Source organism: Carcharodon carcharias, chromosome 21, assembly GCF_017639515.1.
Source record: "Carcharodon carcharias isolate sCarCar2 chromosome 21, sCarCar2.pri, whole genome shotgun sequence".
NCBI lineage: Eukaryota > Metazoa > Chordata > Chondrichthyes > Lamniformes > Lamnidae > Carcharodon > Carcharodon carcharias.
Window position 1 is genome coordinate 57,258,603 of NC_054487.1, and position 19,020 is coordinate 57,277,622.

The 19,020-nt window shown below is 41.6% G+C and overlaps 1 protein-coding gene across 1 annotated transcript in view; it reads left to right on the forward strand.

Moving 5' to 3' along the window:
* cftr (CF transmembrane conductance regulator) overlaps positions 1 to 19,020 on the forward strand; it is a 145,700-nt gene that overhangs the window by 65,775 nt on the left and 60,905 nt on the right. Inside the window, exons 12-14 of the mRNA XM_041215962.1 lie at positions 7,094 to 7,188; positions 13,911 to 13,997; positions 15,106 to 15,853. Coding sequence (XP_041071896.1) covers positions 7,094 to 7,188; positions 13,911 to 13,997; positions 15,106 to 15,853 — 930 coding nt within the window. The remainder of the gene's footprint in view (positions 1 to 7,093; positions 7,189 to 13,910; positions 13,998 to 15,105; positions 15,854 to 19,020) is intronic.

Here is a 19,020-nt window from a genome sequence, read left to right on the forward strand (position 1 = left end):
CAGCGATGTCCACATCCCGTAAATGAATGAAAAGAATTTTTGCAAGTGGACACTTTTTGATCAATTAATTGTCATTTCTTGATGTGGTCATCAGTGTGTGAACTTCAAACACTTATTAAATTTCTATTCATTTGATATACCAGTTATTGGCTTCAAGTTTTCATACAATTTCCACACTTTATTTCTTCCTGTAATAGTCAAAGGTAAAAATTCACAACTCCTAAATTAAAGGTGTGCTTCACACCCACACAAAATATCCTATCGCATGAAAGTCTTGGCTAAAATTTTCTGTCAAGAAACAGTAAGGCTAATAGCACTCATTGTTATTTATGTGCAAGTAGCCCAGAAACTTCAGGTGAGAACTTGGCTGTGAATATTGAAAGGTTGTTCTTTGAGTTGTGCCACTCTGCCAATAGCTTAGTGAAAACGATATCTCACTGTCTGCCTCACCATTGAAATTCATTGATTAGCATGAAGCTCCTGGATTTGCACATTAAATACAAACTAAACTCTCCACAGGAAGTTTTGTTATTTTAAGTCTAACTATCCTTTCAACAATATGTTAATTACTGCCAATCAATGTCTTTACCATTGCAAATTAACTGTTACAAACATGGAGTCTCAGTCCTTCAGGAATTAATAGTTGTTAGAGACTTCAATTTTCTTAATTGAAACTTTTCTTTTTCACTTTTTCTTTCTATCCTTTTCTCTCTTTTTCTCAATATAATCTTTCTTTCCTTCTCTTTATTTCTCTTTCTGCATTTGATTTGACATTGAATTCACCCATTCTAATTTACACTTCCTTCTCAATCCTTGTGTGGTTAATTTTACAATCCTTCAATCTGATTTGTTAAAGAAATACCAAGTTGCTTGCCTTGTTCACTCAGTACCAAATGGCCAGTTTCCCTAGTTTCATCATTATCAGCTCACACTTTCAGTAACTTATCATGCAAAAAACTTAAAAGCCTTATCATGCAAGAACAAGTTTAACTAATGGAAGATGATGGAGTGCAGCTGGTACAGAGGGTAATTTCTGCGAGTTTGGAGATTAGAGGTTGAATTTTCTGTTTGTCGGGTAGGCAGAGCTAACTCAATTGCAGGCAGGTGCGGACAATTAAGGCTCGCCCAGCCTGATGTCCGCAGGGAAGCACTATGTGCTTCCTGTGCGGGTGGGGGGGGGGGGTTCCCTAAAATCGAGAGAGCACTCTTTCTGCATGCGCTTGAAAGAGCGCACTCATCTCCCTGAGGCTAAGTGCAGCCTCAGGGTGATCGACTCTACTTTCAACAATACTTAAAATAGAGAAAAAGAAAAATTCCCTTACATGTCCCCTCATGTAACAATGTCACATGAGTTGGGACATGTTCATAATTTCCATAACAACTTTATTAAAATTTTTAAAACCCTACTTGAAACCTCATCCTGCCGGTGGATGAGGTTTCATGTTTTTTCTAGTTGCTGCCGGGGCTCCTGGCCTGCCCACCAACCTTCAGGTTGGATGGGCAGGTCCTTTAACTGCTTAATTGATCCTGTCAAAGGTCTTAATTGGCCAATGACAGATCGGCGGTCCCGCAGTTGATTTTGCTGCGGTACCGCCTTCCTGAAAATTTAAATGGGGCGGGGTGATGTCGGGATTTTGACCCGATGTCATCCCGCGTCATTTTATGCTTCGGCGAGTGGGCCCTGCTCCTGCTGGCCGATGGTAAAATCCTGCCCCAGGAGTTGAAAAGCTGCATGAGAGGGCTGAGTTTGGAAAAAAACCTAGGAGTGACATCATGGGAGAAACACAACCTCATTGGCTAGTGAGAAACTGCTTTGAGGCAGTGTCTTTAAGTAGCCAAAAATTAGACTACACACCCTGTTTAAGGCAACAGTCCAAAAGAGATTTTAAATTTGGATAGGCAATCCAGCAACTTTACCACAGCACCCACACAACAGTGGAATTCCAAAGGTTTTTCTCCAACTTTGGTTACTGGACCCAGCAAAGCAAGGGAATACTCAATAAACGAGAGGATATTGAGGGGAGTAGAAGAAATAAGAAATCTTGGAGCGCATGGCCAGGATTTTCCATGCCCGCTGGTGTCAGGTGTGTTCGTTGGTGTGAGCGGACAATATGGCGCAATCAATTTCACGACAGCATGTAACCAGTTTGCGATTGTCTGCTCAGCCCGCCAATGGAGGGCCATGCTCTCTGCCATCAGACATCGGGAACCTCATTGTAATACATCAGCATATCATTATTAGGTGTACCCGCTGGAATTGTCCTCCCTCCGCTGGATTGTCGGCCCACGCTGGCGGGAAAACGTGTCAGTGTAGAACGCGTTTTGACAAGTGCGATGTGCAGAGGTTGGGATTTACCTGCCAGGGCCTTGCTCACATTGTGGACATCCGAGGAGCAGCAGATGCTGGACCCCAACACCAATGGCACATTGGAGGAATATGCATGCTGGGTGGATTCTCATGGACATGGCTCTGCTGCGAAACAGCTCACAGAAGTTAGAAAGTCACCTTTGTTGCTCACAACAGATGATGGTCAAGGGGGTGGGAGACGAAGGTGTAGGATCGGTTGGGAGAGGAAGAGGAGTCAGGGGTTGAGGTTGGGAGGGGGGAATGAAGTTGTCGGAGGAAGGGGTTTAGAGGAGGGCGAATGAAGGTATTGGGGGGGTGAGGTTGAGAGGGGGGAATGAAGGTGTCGGGGGGAAATTGGGAAGGGAGAGGGAGAATGAGGAGAAGAAGGGGGAAAAGATGGCAACTGGGGAGGTAGGTATAAGGGGGTGGAAGATGTAAGGGAAGGAGTGTGGAGAGGGAAGGAGTGCAGAGAGGGGGTAGTTTCCAGCGGGAGGAAGGGTTTGCTGAGGGGTGGGTGTCCAGAGGGAGGAAGGGATGAGGAGACGGGAGGTTGTCCGGTGGGAGGGAGGTGTGAGGAGAGGGGAGGGAGTAAAGGTGGAGGAAGAAGTAAGAGAGGAGGAAGGAGTCAGGAAAGAGGTAGGAGTAAGGCTGGCGGAAGGAGTCAGGAAGGGGGAGGGACTAAGGGGAGGGGAGTCTGGGGGTGGGGGTGATAGGAGGACTGGCGTGGGGGAGGGAAGGGGTTCCAGGGGAGGAAGGCTGCAAAGGGGGGAAGGGCTGCAGAGCGGGGGACGTGCAGTTGAACGTGCATGGGAGGGGTCAGATAGGTCTATGTCTGCCTCCTGGGGAGCGGACTGAGGGTGGGCATGGTTTGGAGGAAGGGTGAGAATAGCTGAGGGCAGAGTGAGGCTGTAGGGTGAGAGGATGGGGGGGCCGACAGTGGCAACAGAAGGGATGGTGAGGATGGTTGGTGGGGACCTGGAGGTAGACATGGACCCTGGGGGTGAGAAGGAGGAGGTCGGGGAGGTGAATGTGGATGGGGGTGGGGGGTGGGATTTTTGGGAAGGAAGGGAACGTACATGTTCACCTGGACATTTTCAAAAGTAAAGGGTTATGGCTGATAGGTCACGAAGGGGAGGTGGAATGTGATGCCGTTGGGGGGGTCAACTACAATGGGGGAAAGGAAATGGGTGACCGGGGGAGGGGAAAAGACAGGGGAGCATGCAATGCAGTGAAACGAGACCACGTTTGTTTTGAAAGTGAAATGAGAGTCGTGGTGGGTGAGATCAAGTGCTGCATGGGAGAGTGATCAGTGGATGGGCGGAGATGCACGCCAGCTCAGATGGACAACTGAAAGTGAACCCCAGCAACCAGCATTCAAAGTGCACAGGACCTTGGAGATGAGTGTGTATCATGAAGGATCCGCGTGCTTGGGAGAGTGCTTGCACAAGGCTCCTACACGCCCTGCCGCACACACACTTCTTCCTCTATAATCAATCGTGGACCAACTGTTCCCCCTATGTTGAAGGGGCACAGGCAAAGGGAACTCGGAGGGAGAGGACAGTCTCTGAGATTCCTGAGTGGATGACACAGGGGTGTCAAATGTCACTTCTCCTCTCCTCGGGTGCCCGAGGGCCCAGTCCTGAGCCCTTGAGGGGAAGGAGCAGCGGGAGGGATGTCAAGGTGCCCTGTTTCCCTCTCGCATTGCCAATGCAGGAACTCACCCATGGCTCCCGTGATGGAGTGCAGGTCTGCGCACATCTCTGCATTCTACTGGACCAGGGTCTCCATGGCATCTGCCATCCTTCCCATGGAGGCTCCATATGTGCACGTGTGGGTGCCACTGCAACAGAGAGCAGGCAGATACACTCCTCCAACTTGCATGCCACTCTGTTGAGGGCTTTCAACAGCTCTACATGATGTTCCCCTGCCTTCTGCTGACTCTCCACAATGAGTTGGAAGGCCAAATCCAGAGGTTCAACATCTGACTCAGACCTCACAACTGCCTCCTCCCTAGCAGTCCTCCGAGTGCTGTGGAGCTCAGCTGAACCTGCTGTGGACATATGTCGGTGCAGTGACCACCGGGTTGTGAACCCGAGCCTGCTCTAGATTTAGGTCCCACTGAGATGTGTGACTGAGCTGATGCAGGGTCTGGGCAAGCGCTGTGACGGGTCTTCCAGGCAGCTTATTTCCACCTCTTCATTGGAGGAGGTGTCCTCTTGGCTGACGATGAAGATGTGGACGGGGCTGAGGGACATGCTGGCTGAGGGTATCAGTCCCTTGGTAGAGCTCCCTGTGAATCAACATAGAGATCTTTAGTGCATGGCAGCAGTCAAAAGCAGGAGAGAGAGCACTCACAATTGCGTTGAGGGAGGGATGATGGGGCGCAGGATTCTCAGGTGGGAGTTCACCGCTGACCTCACGGTTGCCGCAGGCACAGTCCATGTCCTCACCAGTCAGCACGATAGCACACTCCTCAAAGTGAGTGAAGGGTCTAATGTGGGCCCCTCCATCCCTGGTCTGAGACTTCCCCCTGCTGTTGTGAACCACCTTCTCCTACATGAAAACAGACGGTGAGAGTGTGAGCAGGAGGCACGGAACGTTTGTGTGGTGAGCGGAACTATGGACGGGATGAGGACTCGAGCTCGAGAGGATATGAACCTGATGGAATGTGATGGTGAGTGTGAGAGTTAGTGGTGTTGTCTCTTGAGGTGTGAAATCCCTGTGGATGTGTAATGGATTTGTGAGAGTGTGAGTTGCGAGTGATGAGAAGAGTCAGTTACCCTGGCGGAACGGATGAGACCATTCATCCTGCAGTGGCACTGGGTGGCTGTCCTGTTTTGCAGGGCATTGGCGCTGACCTCCTCCTGCCATGCTGGATTGGTGATACCGCTGCCCATCCAGTGGCCAGAGCGGGGGTAGAGGACGTTGTGGCAGACCTCCACGGCATCCAAAAGGACACGTTACTGAACCTTGGGGCTGCAGTCTTTTTGCCCTTCATGGACATTTTCCTTTCAGCAGTCGTGGGCTGGAAGCACTGAGATGTGTGCGTGCGGTTGCACTTTAAATATGGCGCTCGGTGTGATGAAGCGGTGAGGTGATGGTGTGGAGGGTGAATGGAAGCCTGCCTGCCATGGAAACGGCGTGTTTCCTGGGAATGCATAAGTAATGCGGCAGGTTAGGGATGTTAGGGCGTGAAAACGCGCCATTGAGGCCAGTGGATAAATCATTGTTTTACCCACCCACTACCGCACTTAAGTGCAAACCTGGGACAATTTTTCCCCCTGTCAACAGGTCCCTGAAGGTGGCAGGACAGGTGGATAAGGTGTTAAAGTAAGCATATGGAATGCTTTCCTTTATTGGACAAGGTATTGAATACAAAGCAGGGATGCAATTCTCAAACTGTATAAAACACTGATTAAGCTACATCTAGAATTTTGTGTACAGTTCTGGTCACCACATTACAGGAAGGTCATAATTGCTCTGGAGAGAGTGCAGAAGAGATTTACAAGAATGTTGCCAAGGTTTGAAAATAGCAGCTATAAGGAAAGATTGGATAGGCTAGGATTATTTTCCTTAGAATAGAGGAGGCTGAATTGAGGTGTACAAAATTATGAGGGGCCCAGATAGGGTAGACAGGAAAGACCTGTTTCCCCTAGCTGAGGGGTCAATTACCAGGGGGCATAGAATTCAGGTTATTGGTAGAAGGATTAGAGAGGACATGAGGAAAAGATTTTTCACTAAGAGGGTGGTGGGTGTCTGGAATTCACTGCCTGAATTGGTGGTTGAGGCTGAAATGCTCAACTCATTTAAAAGGAAACTGGATCTGCAACTGAAGTGTTGTAACCTGCAAGGCTATGGACCAGGTGCTGGAAAGTGGGATTAAAATGAATGGCTAGTTTCTTTTATTTTCTCTCTTTTGGCCCTGCAGACATGATGGCCTGAATGGCCTCTTTCTATGCCTGAACTTTTCTATGGTTCTGAGATGCCTTTAGATGCCCTGCAATAGGAAATTATGGCCCATTATTATTTAATAGTAATCTGAATGCTACTGATTTACATTTCATTTTGTTATGTATATGTCCTTTCTATTTTATCATAGAAACATATAGAATAGTGCAGCAAAGAAGGAGGCAATCTGTGCTGACTCTTTTGAAGAGCAATTCAGCTAGTCCCACTGCCTGACTCTTTCCCTATATCCCTGTACTTTTTCCTCTTTCAGGTACGTATCCAATTCCCTTGTGGAAGTTAATATTAAATCTGTTTCCGCAACGCTATCAGATAATTTGATTCCAAATCCAGAACACTGATAATGTAAAATTTTCTTCCCTTTTCTGCACCACTTTCTATTCTCTGGACAGGAGATTGAACCTCTAACCAGCTGGTAAGAGATTGATGAGAATGGCTCAAAAAAACTATCCAATTTTCCCTGATTTTACCTGTTGAACATTATCTTCCAATGGCACAGCTGAGGGTGTGAACACAGGAAACCCTGAGCAAAAATCCACATGTTACTGCACTGCATTTATGTTGTACCAACATCCCACTTTGGCCAAAAAGTTCACCTTGAATGTTATTTCAAGGAATTCAACATTGAACTGGATTGGATAGCCATTATTGGCATTTTAGTCAAATGAAAGTAACAAGGTCACATACCCAGTTGCTCAGAACATATCATTGAAAGTAACCACTTTCATTACTGCAAAATAAGGATTGCTGACACATTGGCTTTTCACTCTTTTCCCCTAGGATATCACAGTGTTTCCTAACAAGGATAAGACTGTTCTAGGAGATGGAGGGATTACTCTCAGTGGAGGTCAACGGGCAAGAATCTCCTTGGCAAGGTTGGTATTACAAATAACATTGTAACAATAAGTTTTTTAAAAAGGGAGCTGATGTGTTTGATTATGAAGTTCTTTCTACTGAGAAACTCATTGTTCCTGGTATGATCATCCTTTTATAATAGAACCCTCCACAGATGATTTATTTTATCAAGAAATAGGATATAACAGCAGCCTAGTCCTGACTGACAATTCTTTCATCAGGAGATTGCCTTTCCACTGTGGCTGATTCAGTCAGGATATTACAGAAGGTAAATGCATTTTGTTACACGGCTATGGATCATTACAGGTTGATTCCTGAGACAGATTTAAGAATTTTAAAAATCACATGTTTTTTGGAACCAATAAAATAATTTGTATTTGTTTTTATTGTTAATGGTTTCCATTTTAAAATGCAATCTCCTGGTGCGTGCCATGCTACATTTCACATTTGAGAAGTTGGGCAGGTCACCAATAACTGAACATTACTAGGAGCTGTACATGAGTAGTATCACATTTTACAGTTGAAACCATTAAGAGTAAAAACAAATACAAATTATTATATCAGTTCCTAAGAAAACATGTGATTTTTAAAATTCTCAAATTTGCCTCAGTAATCATCCTGTAATAACCTATAGCCATGTAATAAAATGCCTTCTGTAATATTCCAACTGAATCAGCCACAGTAAGGTAACTTTGTCCACCAAGTTACCTCTTTCAATCTGACTCAAGTGTATTGGAGCACCTGCATCTTATAATATAGCATTCCTCGCCTCAAGAAAATATTTGTAATTGTTTTTATTAAATACATATTTAGTGCCATAAAAATGAACAGGGAAAAATGTCGTCACATGGATTAAATTTGCTCTTTGAATAGTGTACATGCATGTACTATTGTAGAGCTGTTGCTGCTGTAGTATTACTAGCTACTTTTGGCCATCATAATGTTAGTCACACTGTAGTTGATGAGGCTTCAACTCCATTCTGAGATAATAGTTTTCTCTGGTATTTATCTCAGCTAACACAGAGAGACAGGAAAGCATTTCATACAGTCCAAATAGCACTAATGTAAGAGTGAGATTAACATTACTGAAGTCATTAAGGGATGCTAATGCAGTACTGTGTAACAATATATTCCCAAGTACAGTTTAATGTTGAGTCTGATGAACTGGGACAGTGCAGTAATTAACACAAGTGACTGAATAATTTTTTTTGATTGGTGTTCAGTAAGATAATGCTATAGTTTATGAACTAAAATCTATTCAGTCTGTACCTGCAGGCTGGCAACTAATTTTAGATTCCAGAAACAAGGTAGTAGTGTGTTCCCCAAAATAATCTAAGTGATTAATGAGGATTTGTTATTGCATGCAGTTTCTGATAATCTGTCACTGCTACCCTTGGAACAAATAAAAGAGCAGCATAGGGCTTCATCTGAGCAGCTCCTGACATGCTAGTGTTACAGGTCACAAAGTTAACTTTATTCAGGGAGTGCCTCAATCTCACAACTAGTAGGTTTCTTAGTTAGCACTAAAGATGTCAATAACACATTGTGGCTGCATACAGTTTTTGTTTAAGGTCTAATGGAAGTTCCCATCAAAAAGTGTATAAGAGTCTAACAGATTGGTGTGTATGTGGACTGCTCAATGTTTTCAATAAACTTTAAATTAAAAGCCAAAAAGCATTAATCATAACATGTGATAGCTTCTCAATAGGTTATACTGCCCTTTCATGTTCTAATTATTCCATAGATATTTATTCACAGCAGGAGAATCATAAGCTATGGACAGAATCTTCTGGTCAGCGTGTGGGGGTGGGCCCTGCACACCGATGCATAAAATGACGCACGGTGATGTCAGGCGTGCGTCCCGACATCACTGTGCGTCATTCCAATCTTCAGTTCGGCGGGCGCACACTGGAGTTGGCTGTGCGCCTGCCGAACTGTCAAAGGCCTATTAAGGTCATTGATCAACTAATTGAAGTACTTGTCAGGACTGCCTGTCCAATCTTAAGGTTGTTGGGCAGGCGAAGAGCCCAGGCGTCCTTCGCATTTTTCATGGAATCTCATCTATGGGCCGGATAAGGTTTCATGAAGGGTTTATGACTTTAATAAAATATTTTTATTAAAATTCCTAGACATGCCCCAGCTCATGTGACACTGTCACATGAGGGGACATGTCGGAATAATTTTTTTAATTCTTTTTTTCAATTTTTCACAATCAATTTAATCTCCCTGAGGCAGCGTCGTACCTCAGGAAGATTTCTGTGTTCTTTCTCGCACATGTATGAAAGGGTGCAGGCCCCAACTCTCCCTCCTCCCTCCGCCCATACAGATAGCGTTGAGCACTTCCGGGCCACGTCACGCTGGGTGGGCCTTAATTGGCCCACCCACGTAAAATGGCGCGCAGCCAGGCACGGGCGGTGACCGGCTGCACAACAGCTCTCTCCCAGCCTGCCCGACAGGGAGAAAATTCTCCCCTATATATTCTCTGTTGATGCAATTTGCTGCTCATTTGCCGTTTTTTGTTGCTACACAGCTTAGCTATTAGAACTAGGTTAATTATCACCTACAAATTTCGCCATCAAAAGGAAACATTACTTCTTGAACAAGTAATCAATCAATCATTGTTACATCAAAGAAATTAAAAAATTGTATTTTTTAAGAACAGCAATATTTTTCTGCATTTATGGGTCAGAATTTATGGACCCCCCAGGCAGCAGATTGACGGAACGGGTCCTCAACTGTCATGGCCCCTGGCTACTCGCCTGCCCCATTGCAATTTTACCAGTGACAGGAGAGCCAACAGGACTCCTGCCCACCCATGGGCCATAGAAATAGATAAACATAGAAAAATAGAAGCAGGAGCAGGTCACTCAGCCCTATGAGCCTGCTCTGTCATTCAATATGATCACGGCTGATCCTCTATCACAATGCCATACTCCTGCTCTCTCCCCATGCCCCTTGAAGTCTTTAGAGTCTAGAAATCTATCTATTTTCTTCTTAAATATATTCAGCGACTTGGCCCCCACAGCCTTCTGTGGTAGAGAATTCCACAGGTTCGCCACCCTCTGATTGAAGAAGTTTCTCCTCATCTCAGTCCTTAATGGCCTACCCCATATCCTGAGATTGTGACCACTTGTTCTAGACCCCCCAGCCAGAGGAAACATCATTCCTGCATTCATTCTGTCCAGCCCTGTCAGAATTTTGTACATTTCAATGAGATGCTCTCTCATTCTTCTATACTCCAGTGAATACAGGCCTAGTCAGCCCAATCTCTCCTCAAACAACAACCCTGCCATCCCAGAAATCAGTCTGGTAACCTTTGCTACACTCCTTCTATGGCAAGTATATCTTTATTTAGGTAAGGAGACCAAAACTGCACACAATACTCCAGGTGTGGTCTCACCAAAGCCCTGTATAGCTGCAGTAAGACATCCTTGCTCCTGCAGTCAAGTCCTGTCCATAAGACCATAAGAAGTAGGAGCAGAAGTAAGCCATTCAGCCCATAACAGTCAGCTCTGCCATTCAGTGAGATCATGGCTGATCTGATAAGCCTTAACTCCACTTTCCCACCTTTTCTCCATAACACTTTATTCCCTTACTGATTAAAAATCTGTCCATCTCAGCCTTGAATATACTTAACAGCCCAGCCTCTACAGCTCTCTGCGGTAAAGAATTCCACAGATTGACTACCCTCTGAGAAAAGGAAGTCCTCCTCATCTTTGTTTTAAATGGGTGCCCTCTTACTCTGAGATTATGCCCTCTGGTCCTAGACTCCCCCACAAGGGGAAACAGCCTCCCAGCATCTACCCTGTCAAGCCACCTAAGAATCTTATATGTTTCAATAAGGCTACCTCTCATTCTTCTAAATTCTGATGAGTACAGACCCAACCTACTCAACTTCTCCTTGCAGGAAAATCCCTCCATATCTGGGATCAACCTAGTGAACCTTCTCTGGACTGCCTCCAATGCCAGTATATCTTTCCTTAGATAAGGGGACCAAAATAGTTCACAGTGTTCTAGGTGTGGTCTAACTACTGCCTTATATAGTCTTAGCAAGACTTACCTATTTTTATACTCCACTCCCTTTGAAATAAGGGCCAACATTCCAGTTGCCTTCCCTATTGCTTGTTGAACTTGTATGTTAGCTTTTTGTGATTCATGCGCAAGGACTCCCAAATCCCCCTGTGCTGTAGCCTTCTGTAGTATTTCTCCATTTAAATAATATTCAGCTCCTCTATTCTTCCTGCCAAAGTGCATAACCTCACATTTTCCCACATTATATTTCATCTGCCACGTTTTTGCCCATTCACTTAATCTGTCTATATCCTTGTGTCATCCTCACTACTTGCCTTCCCACCTATTTTTGTATCATCGCAAATTTGGCGATAGTACATTCACTTCCTTCACCTAAGTCATTAATATATATTGTAAATAACTGAGGCCCCAGAACTGATCTCTGTGGCACTCTACTAGTTACAGGTTGCCAACCAAAAATACCCCCTTTATCCCAACTCCCTGTCTTCTATTAGTTAGCTAATCCTCTATCCATGCTAATATACTACCCCTAATACCATGGGCTCTTATCTTATTAAGTAGCCTTATGTGCAGTACCTTATCAAACGCCTTTTGGAAAACTAAATATATTACGTCTACTGGTTCCCCTATATCTATCCTGCTTGTTACCTCCTCAAAGAATTCTACTAAATTTGTTAGGTATGATTTCCCCTTCATGAAGCCATTTTGACTCTGCTTGATTAGATTATGTATTTCTAAATGCTCTGTTATTATAGCCTTTATAAAAGACTCCAACATTTTCCCAATGACGGATGTTAAGCCAACTGGCCTATAGTTACTTATTTTTTGTCTCCCTCCCTTTTTGAATAATGGTGTTAGATTGACCGTTCTCCAATCCTCTGGGGCTTTGTCACATGAGATGGGACATGATTTTAATTTCAAAAGAAAGTTTTTATTTCATTTGTAATAGCTTTAGGAAATCTCATCCTGTTCGTGGATGAGGTTTCCTCTAAAAATGTAAAGGTTGCTTGGAACTTTTCGCCTGCCCGCCAACCGTTAGGTTGGACAGGCAGCGTAAATTTCAAGTTAATTAGGTCTTAAAGACTTTAATAGGCCTTTCAATTATTGGCGGACAGGCAGCCGACTCCAGCTTGAGCCCACCGAACAAAGTATCGTGCAAGTGCGCGATGACATCAGGACGCACGCCCGGTGTCATCACGCATCATATTACGTTCCGGCGTGTCGGGCGTGTATGCACGCCGAAGGTAAAATTCAGGCGAAGTTCATCCTTGGTGGATAGCTGCATATGTTAAGGTTGTCACTTCAGCTTTCCCATTATCATTTAGAGCGATGTGTTTTGACACAAGTATAGTTTGCTCTGAGGTTCCCCCAATGTGGGCGAGACAAAAAGATCTACCCTAAGATGAAATGTTAACATGGCATATTTTAATTACTTTTTTAAATTTCCGCTAATCAGGATACGAATCTAATATCTTTCTGCAGAAGCAGACTTAATCCTTGCAGATGGTGTACCATAAAACACGGAACCCAATCATGTTTACATAGAATATTTGCCTGGTGGCTAACTTTTCTACCATGCCTGTTTGTGTTGATGAATAGTATAATGTAATTCATCAATTAGTTTGCTGGCATTTTTATCAATCCACAATTGTGCTGAAATTGAAGATAAATTGGCCTGCCATTCATTTGCCCCAGCTTAGAGTCAACTTTGACTGTGTCAGCCTCAGGTTGGATCAGTGATATAGGCATAAAATATGGCCAAAGTTTGTGGAAAAGTTACAAAATCTTCCAAGAAGATAATACCATCACTGATATCCACAAAGCTGAAGCAGTACACTAAGAAAATCCAGCATGTATCATTACAGGCAGAGCAAGATATAAAAGACAACATTCAGACACAAGAATATGACTGAAGGAATCATTTAATACCACTGATATTCTGATGCACTCTTTAAATAGTCGGTTGAAAGCCATATGTGTGCAATGAATTGACCTAAAGACACTATCTTATTTTCTAATGTACTGGGTCATCAGTTGATAGCATATAAATCCATTTCTCTGACATGAGAAAGTTAATGCCAGATGTGCTCCTTTAGCTGAAATGATCGAGGAAAAGGTCAATTCCAGTCTGACTGTTCCATATACAATGAAACCATGATGTTCAGCAAGCCTCAATGCGAGCTCTCACTTGAACCCAATGCCTCTTCTCCTATAACCATGGCAGTATCTCTTGATCAACTGTCATTCTAGCTTGTCCTGGAAATTATTGTATAAGGCTACATGCATAAGGTTGATTCCAATCTTTTTATTGATCCAATCAACATCAGAAATATTAAGCTAGCACTGCATTTCCGTTTAGGGAATGCTTTCTTAGCAAATGTCAAGATTTCAAAAACTTCTATTTGGTATCTTGAAGTTAAAAAACTCAACTGAACTAAAAATGTGCTTAGTAACTCATAGGATTTCTCACAGCCTTTTAAACACAAGCGGCTATTGTTTTGCTAAGTTTTATAAGACAAAATAGTGGTAAAATCAACAAATTCACAGAATTGGTTATTAAGACACTAACATTGTTGCCAATTTACCAGCAAACTGGTTGCTTGACTGTAACTTAATTTATCTGGTGTCATTTAGGTTCTTCTCATTTTCAAGCCAAGCTATAAAAACATTATTGGCTAACCTGTCTATTACTGTTTCTTCCTGTCTGTAGAGCACTATATAAAGATGCTGATCTGTATCTACTGGATTCACCTTTCAGTCATCTTGATGTAACTACAGAAAAGGACATATTTGAAAGGTATCTTGTAGAAACTAATAAACAAATACAACAATTCTCTGCAAATGTATTTAATGTCATTTTTTTAAACACAGAATGTAGTACCTATAAATAAATCAAATTATAATTGAGATGGGAGCTCTATAAATGTATCATTACAAAGTGAACGAGGTAATTAATGAGATGTGACTTCCTTCAACAGTAGTCCACTTTACAAATTAGCAGTAGAAATAGGATTCATAGGATTAGGTATTCCAGTAAGGGTAGAAGATGACAACTTTGTTTGTGAATGGCAAATACTAATCTAACTCTGCTACACAGATAGGGTATTCAGTTACTTTAAACTAAACATTTTATTTAATTTATTCAAATCTGTTAATAACTCACTTGCTCGAAGACAGTAAATTTCTTGCTGAAAGTAATTACTTGAATTTTTAAAAAACATTTAAATTGGCCATTCCACCCATTCAATACTTTCTGAAAGATGGAAGTGGTGGCTTTTAATACTGAAGTTACAATAGTTCTGGATTGTTTTCTTTTTATAGGTTAGGCTTCTGATAGCCAAAAACAATATCGTGTTTTGGTACATCTTTAATATGTTAGTTATACAATAGTTTTCATCTGTGTTGCACTTACAGAAAGCTGATTGTTTTATTAAATCAACAAGAATGAGCTGTGATATTATTTTCCAGTGTTCACTGATTGAGCCATTTCCAATTGAATTGGAATTCTATAAATTATTTGCAGATTCGGTAATTTCATATTTGACTGACCTGTTGTTACTCCCCATACTATTCCAGGGCACTGCAGTTAATATGATAATCAACAACAAATAAAGTTACCCGGAAAACTGATTATATGATCAGGAAATTGGAATAAAATAGTCAATTGTAAGATTGTTGCCTACCTTACCTTCATTGTGTATATTTCAGCTGTTAAATTGCACCCTCAAACAAATGATATATAATCCATTCACTTTATGTACATCAATAAATACTCAAAGCACAAACATGAAACTTTAATTATACACAATTGCTTACATTTAGATTAATGTCTCAAAAATTAAATGAATTAATTCTAACTACTATGATGCAAATGGACCAGATTATAACGTATTTCTTTTTAATAGTTGTCTTTGTAAGCTGATGGTTAACAAAATTCGAATCCTGGTGACTTCAAAGTTGGAACACTTGAAGAAGGCAGATAAAATTCTGCTCTTGCACGAGGGGCACTGCTATTTCTACGGGACTTTTTCTGAGCTTCAGGGTGAAAAGCCTGACTTCAGTTCACAGCTGCTGGGTTCTGAGGGTTTCGATAGCTTTAGCGCTGAAAGAAGAAGCTCAATTCTCACTGAAACCCTTCGCCGGTGCTCTGTGTCCTCTGGAGATGGGGCTGGTTTGGGAAGCTTCAACGAAACTCGAAAAGCATCATTTAAGCAGCCACCAACAGAATTCAATGAGAAAAGAAAATCATCACTTATAATCAATCCAATAACATCCAACAAAAAATTTTCCCTCGTACAAACAGCTATGTCATACCCTCAGGCGAATGGTATAGAAGATGCTGTCAGTGAGCCAAGTGAAAGGCATTTTTCTCTCATTCCAGAAAATGAACTGGGGGAACCCATACAGCCCCGGAGTAATATATTCAAAGGTGAGGTTCCATTTCAGGCACACAGACGACAATCTGTACTGGCACTCATGACTAAGTCTTCAGCATCTCCGAACAAGATTCATGCACGACGCAGCACTGTACGCAAAATGTCTATGGCTTCTCAAACCAACTATACTTCTTCTGAGATAGATATTTACTCAAGGCGCTTGTCTGAAGACGGAAGTTTCGAAATTAGTGAAGAAATAAATGAAGAAGATCTAAAGGTATGTTAAAATACTCCAACAATGAAAGTTATAATTTGACATTTTCCATGTAAAACAACAAAGACTCTCAATAGTCTTCCAAGAATCACAGCCAATTTTTTAAAAAAACACAAGCTAATATAAAAGAAACAAAATCCTGTTTAGAATATTGATGACCTATACAAATTGGCTGCATGAAGAATTAGTACTTTTTAAAATATTAATTCATGGGATGTTAGCATTTAGTGCCCATCTCTAATTGCCCTTGAATTTGTGATAGTGGACCGACCACCTCTTTGTGTATAACTGATTGTCTTGTAAGCCAATTCAGAGGCTAATTAAGAATAAACTACATTGCTGTGGGCCTGGAGTCAAATATAAGCCAGATCAGGTAAAGTCACAGATTTTCATTCTAAAGGATGTTAGTGAGGCAAATTGGTTTTTAATGACAATCTGCTTATTTCAAGGTCACCATTACTGATTTTATTTCCAGATTTAGTTAATTCATTTTGAATTCTCCTTGGGACATGAATGCATGACTCTGCATTATTAATCCAGGTTTTTGGATTATTGATCCAGTAGCATAACCATTACAGTACTGTGCTCCTGCAGTACTGAGTTGAAGAGTCAAAGAACAAAAAACTGTATGGCAAAGTTCCATTGCAAAACATGAGTTTGAGCTTAACAGGATGGCCTGAAATATTTTAACAGGATTTTGTTTATGTTTTGTGTTGAACTTTAACAATTGACTTGAGATGGACATATCAGGAAAACATTTAGAAACAATTCTTGAACAAAGATATATAGTTAGGAATAGAGTATAAGGAGCTTACAGGAACTATGTTATTTCACTGAATTCAATTTGCTTACATGTACCATTGCAGGATACATCGATTATGCCTTCTGTAGCAGAATCAATTCAGATTGTCTTAAGAAAGTAATAGTGAAGTTATTCTTCAAAGAAAGGCAATGAGTGTTGTTTTTGTACTGTAAACATAACAGAGATATGTAAAGATAACATAAGCAGAGTTATTTGATTTGTTAATAGACTGGAACAGTACAGCACCTAAAGCTTTAATATAGAACTGCAACAGCAAATGTACCTCTTTTCTGTACATTCGTTCACAAAATGTTAATATTTTAAAGACTTTTTCAACATTTAATGTTCATTTCAATTTCAGCAACTTTTGTTTGAAATTTCCATGTGTCTCTATCACAAGCCATTTATGCTGCTGATGTAAATGGCATGTATTTTAGCAGCAATTTTACAAATATTTACAACAAACTAAATCTTGCTGTGATGATCTGGTATCTAGGTTATCTTAAAGTAGTTTGATCACAGGGTTTTAAAAGGTTTACTACAGCATGACCCAGTGTCAGTAGTGGTGAAGCCACCAATATTGGCAAGTTTTTCTCCTGTGTTGGTTTTATGTGACCATAATTGTGGTTTTGATTATTGCAACATAATGGAACTTTAATTCCAACTACAAAAATGTTCCCCTTGTTTATCTAATCTAGTGGGACCAATATGCTCCCAACTCACCCACCACATGTGGCAAATTGATGCTCTTCATCAGGTGAAAGATTTTAACCAGGAGGACATAAGGATCCTGTGGCTCCCCATTTGAATGAGGATGTTGTTCCAGATTCTGCCTGACACAATCCGTGGCTATGTCAAAAGTAATTCGAAAATCCCGCAGGACAAGCAATCCTTAACATCAAAAAACTGCAGCCTAGCTCCATGAAAGCACGTGGTAAAGTTGCTCTCCCCTGCCCATCCCCTTGAAGGAAGTGAAAGCATGTTGAAATATTTTAGTTGCTGTACCATGGCTGGATGCTGTGTAGTGATTGGTTGCTGCTAAAAATATTCTTTGACAGAGCTGCTGTCACAGTGCAGTGCACTATTGCTAATCTTATGTCCTGTTCCTCAATCTCAGTTCATCTTTGGGAGATTGTTACAAGATTCCCCCCATTCTTAGCATATATTTTATATATTGTGGCAAATATGGTGACCTGACTGTCACAAGTTTGGTGAGCATCAACATCCTATTGGACAACATGGGTCTAGACATCCCTTTGGTTAATTTCTAGTTGGACCTTATCTTGGGCACAAGAGGCATTATTTCTGCTAATCCCAATGTAACTGAACTGGAGGATAGCAGTGATGCAAATTTATGTCATTTAATTGCAATGTTAACATTATTTAACTAACATGTGACTCACATCCATGCAACAAAAGTAAGAAGAGGTAAAGACGTAGAGGTAAAGTTTCTGCTTTGGGCGCAATTGGTGATTCCAATATAAATTGTGCACAAAACTGCAACTGTTTTGAAAAGTGTTTCCCCCCACCCCCAACACGAGTTTCTGTTCAATCTCATTTGCAAGCCATGGGGTGCAAAATCTGGAATGAGCCAGTGCAAATTAAAACATAACTTTTTAAAGTAACTTTTTGCTTTAAAATATTCCTTGGTAATATTCAAGAGCTTAAACTTGATAAAGTTTGATCAATACAGCTGCAAATGGACTTATCACAAAAATGATCATTTTCAATCAGTGCACCTGATTTTAAATGATTGAAAATGTCTTTTGAAAAATGTACAAAACTATTTTCTAGTTAGAATGTGGTACAGTAGTCGGTTACTTAGCAAATTAAAAGAAAAACATTTAAAACTTTTTAAAATGAGTGCACCCAAATGATCCAGCTTCATTCCTTGAGCCTCCTGGAAGGCCTGCCAACAAGTGCAATTAGCAGAAACTCCCAATGGTGATTAATCTGATTTGGGGGCGTGGCTAATTTTGTGGATGGGGTCAACCTCTGGTGCAATGTTTTTTAAACAAGTGCAAAGGATTGTGGAAACTCGAGTTGCGTAAAACGCAAATTGCACTTAAGATTCCACTCTCTTCTGTGTCATTTTGAATTATTTGGGTGAAATTGCACTGAAAAGGACCAGCATAATTGAGCAGGCAGACTTGATTTGAACTGACATAATGCTATATGGGATCTGAATGTGTGGCAATGATTGTCAAGAATAAAAAAAAACCCTTCACAGCATTGAGCTTTTTCATATTTCCATTCATCAAAAGCATTAAATTGATTGGGTTTTGTCATTTTTCATTTTTATTCCTTCCTGTGAAATCATTCTGAGGTGCAAGAGGAAATGAAAAATAAATCCTTTATTTGTACTCAT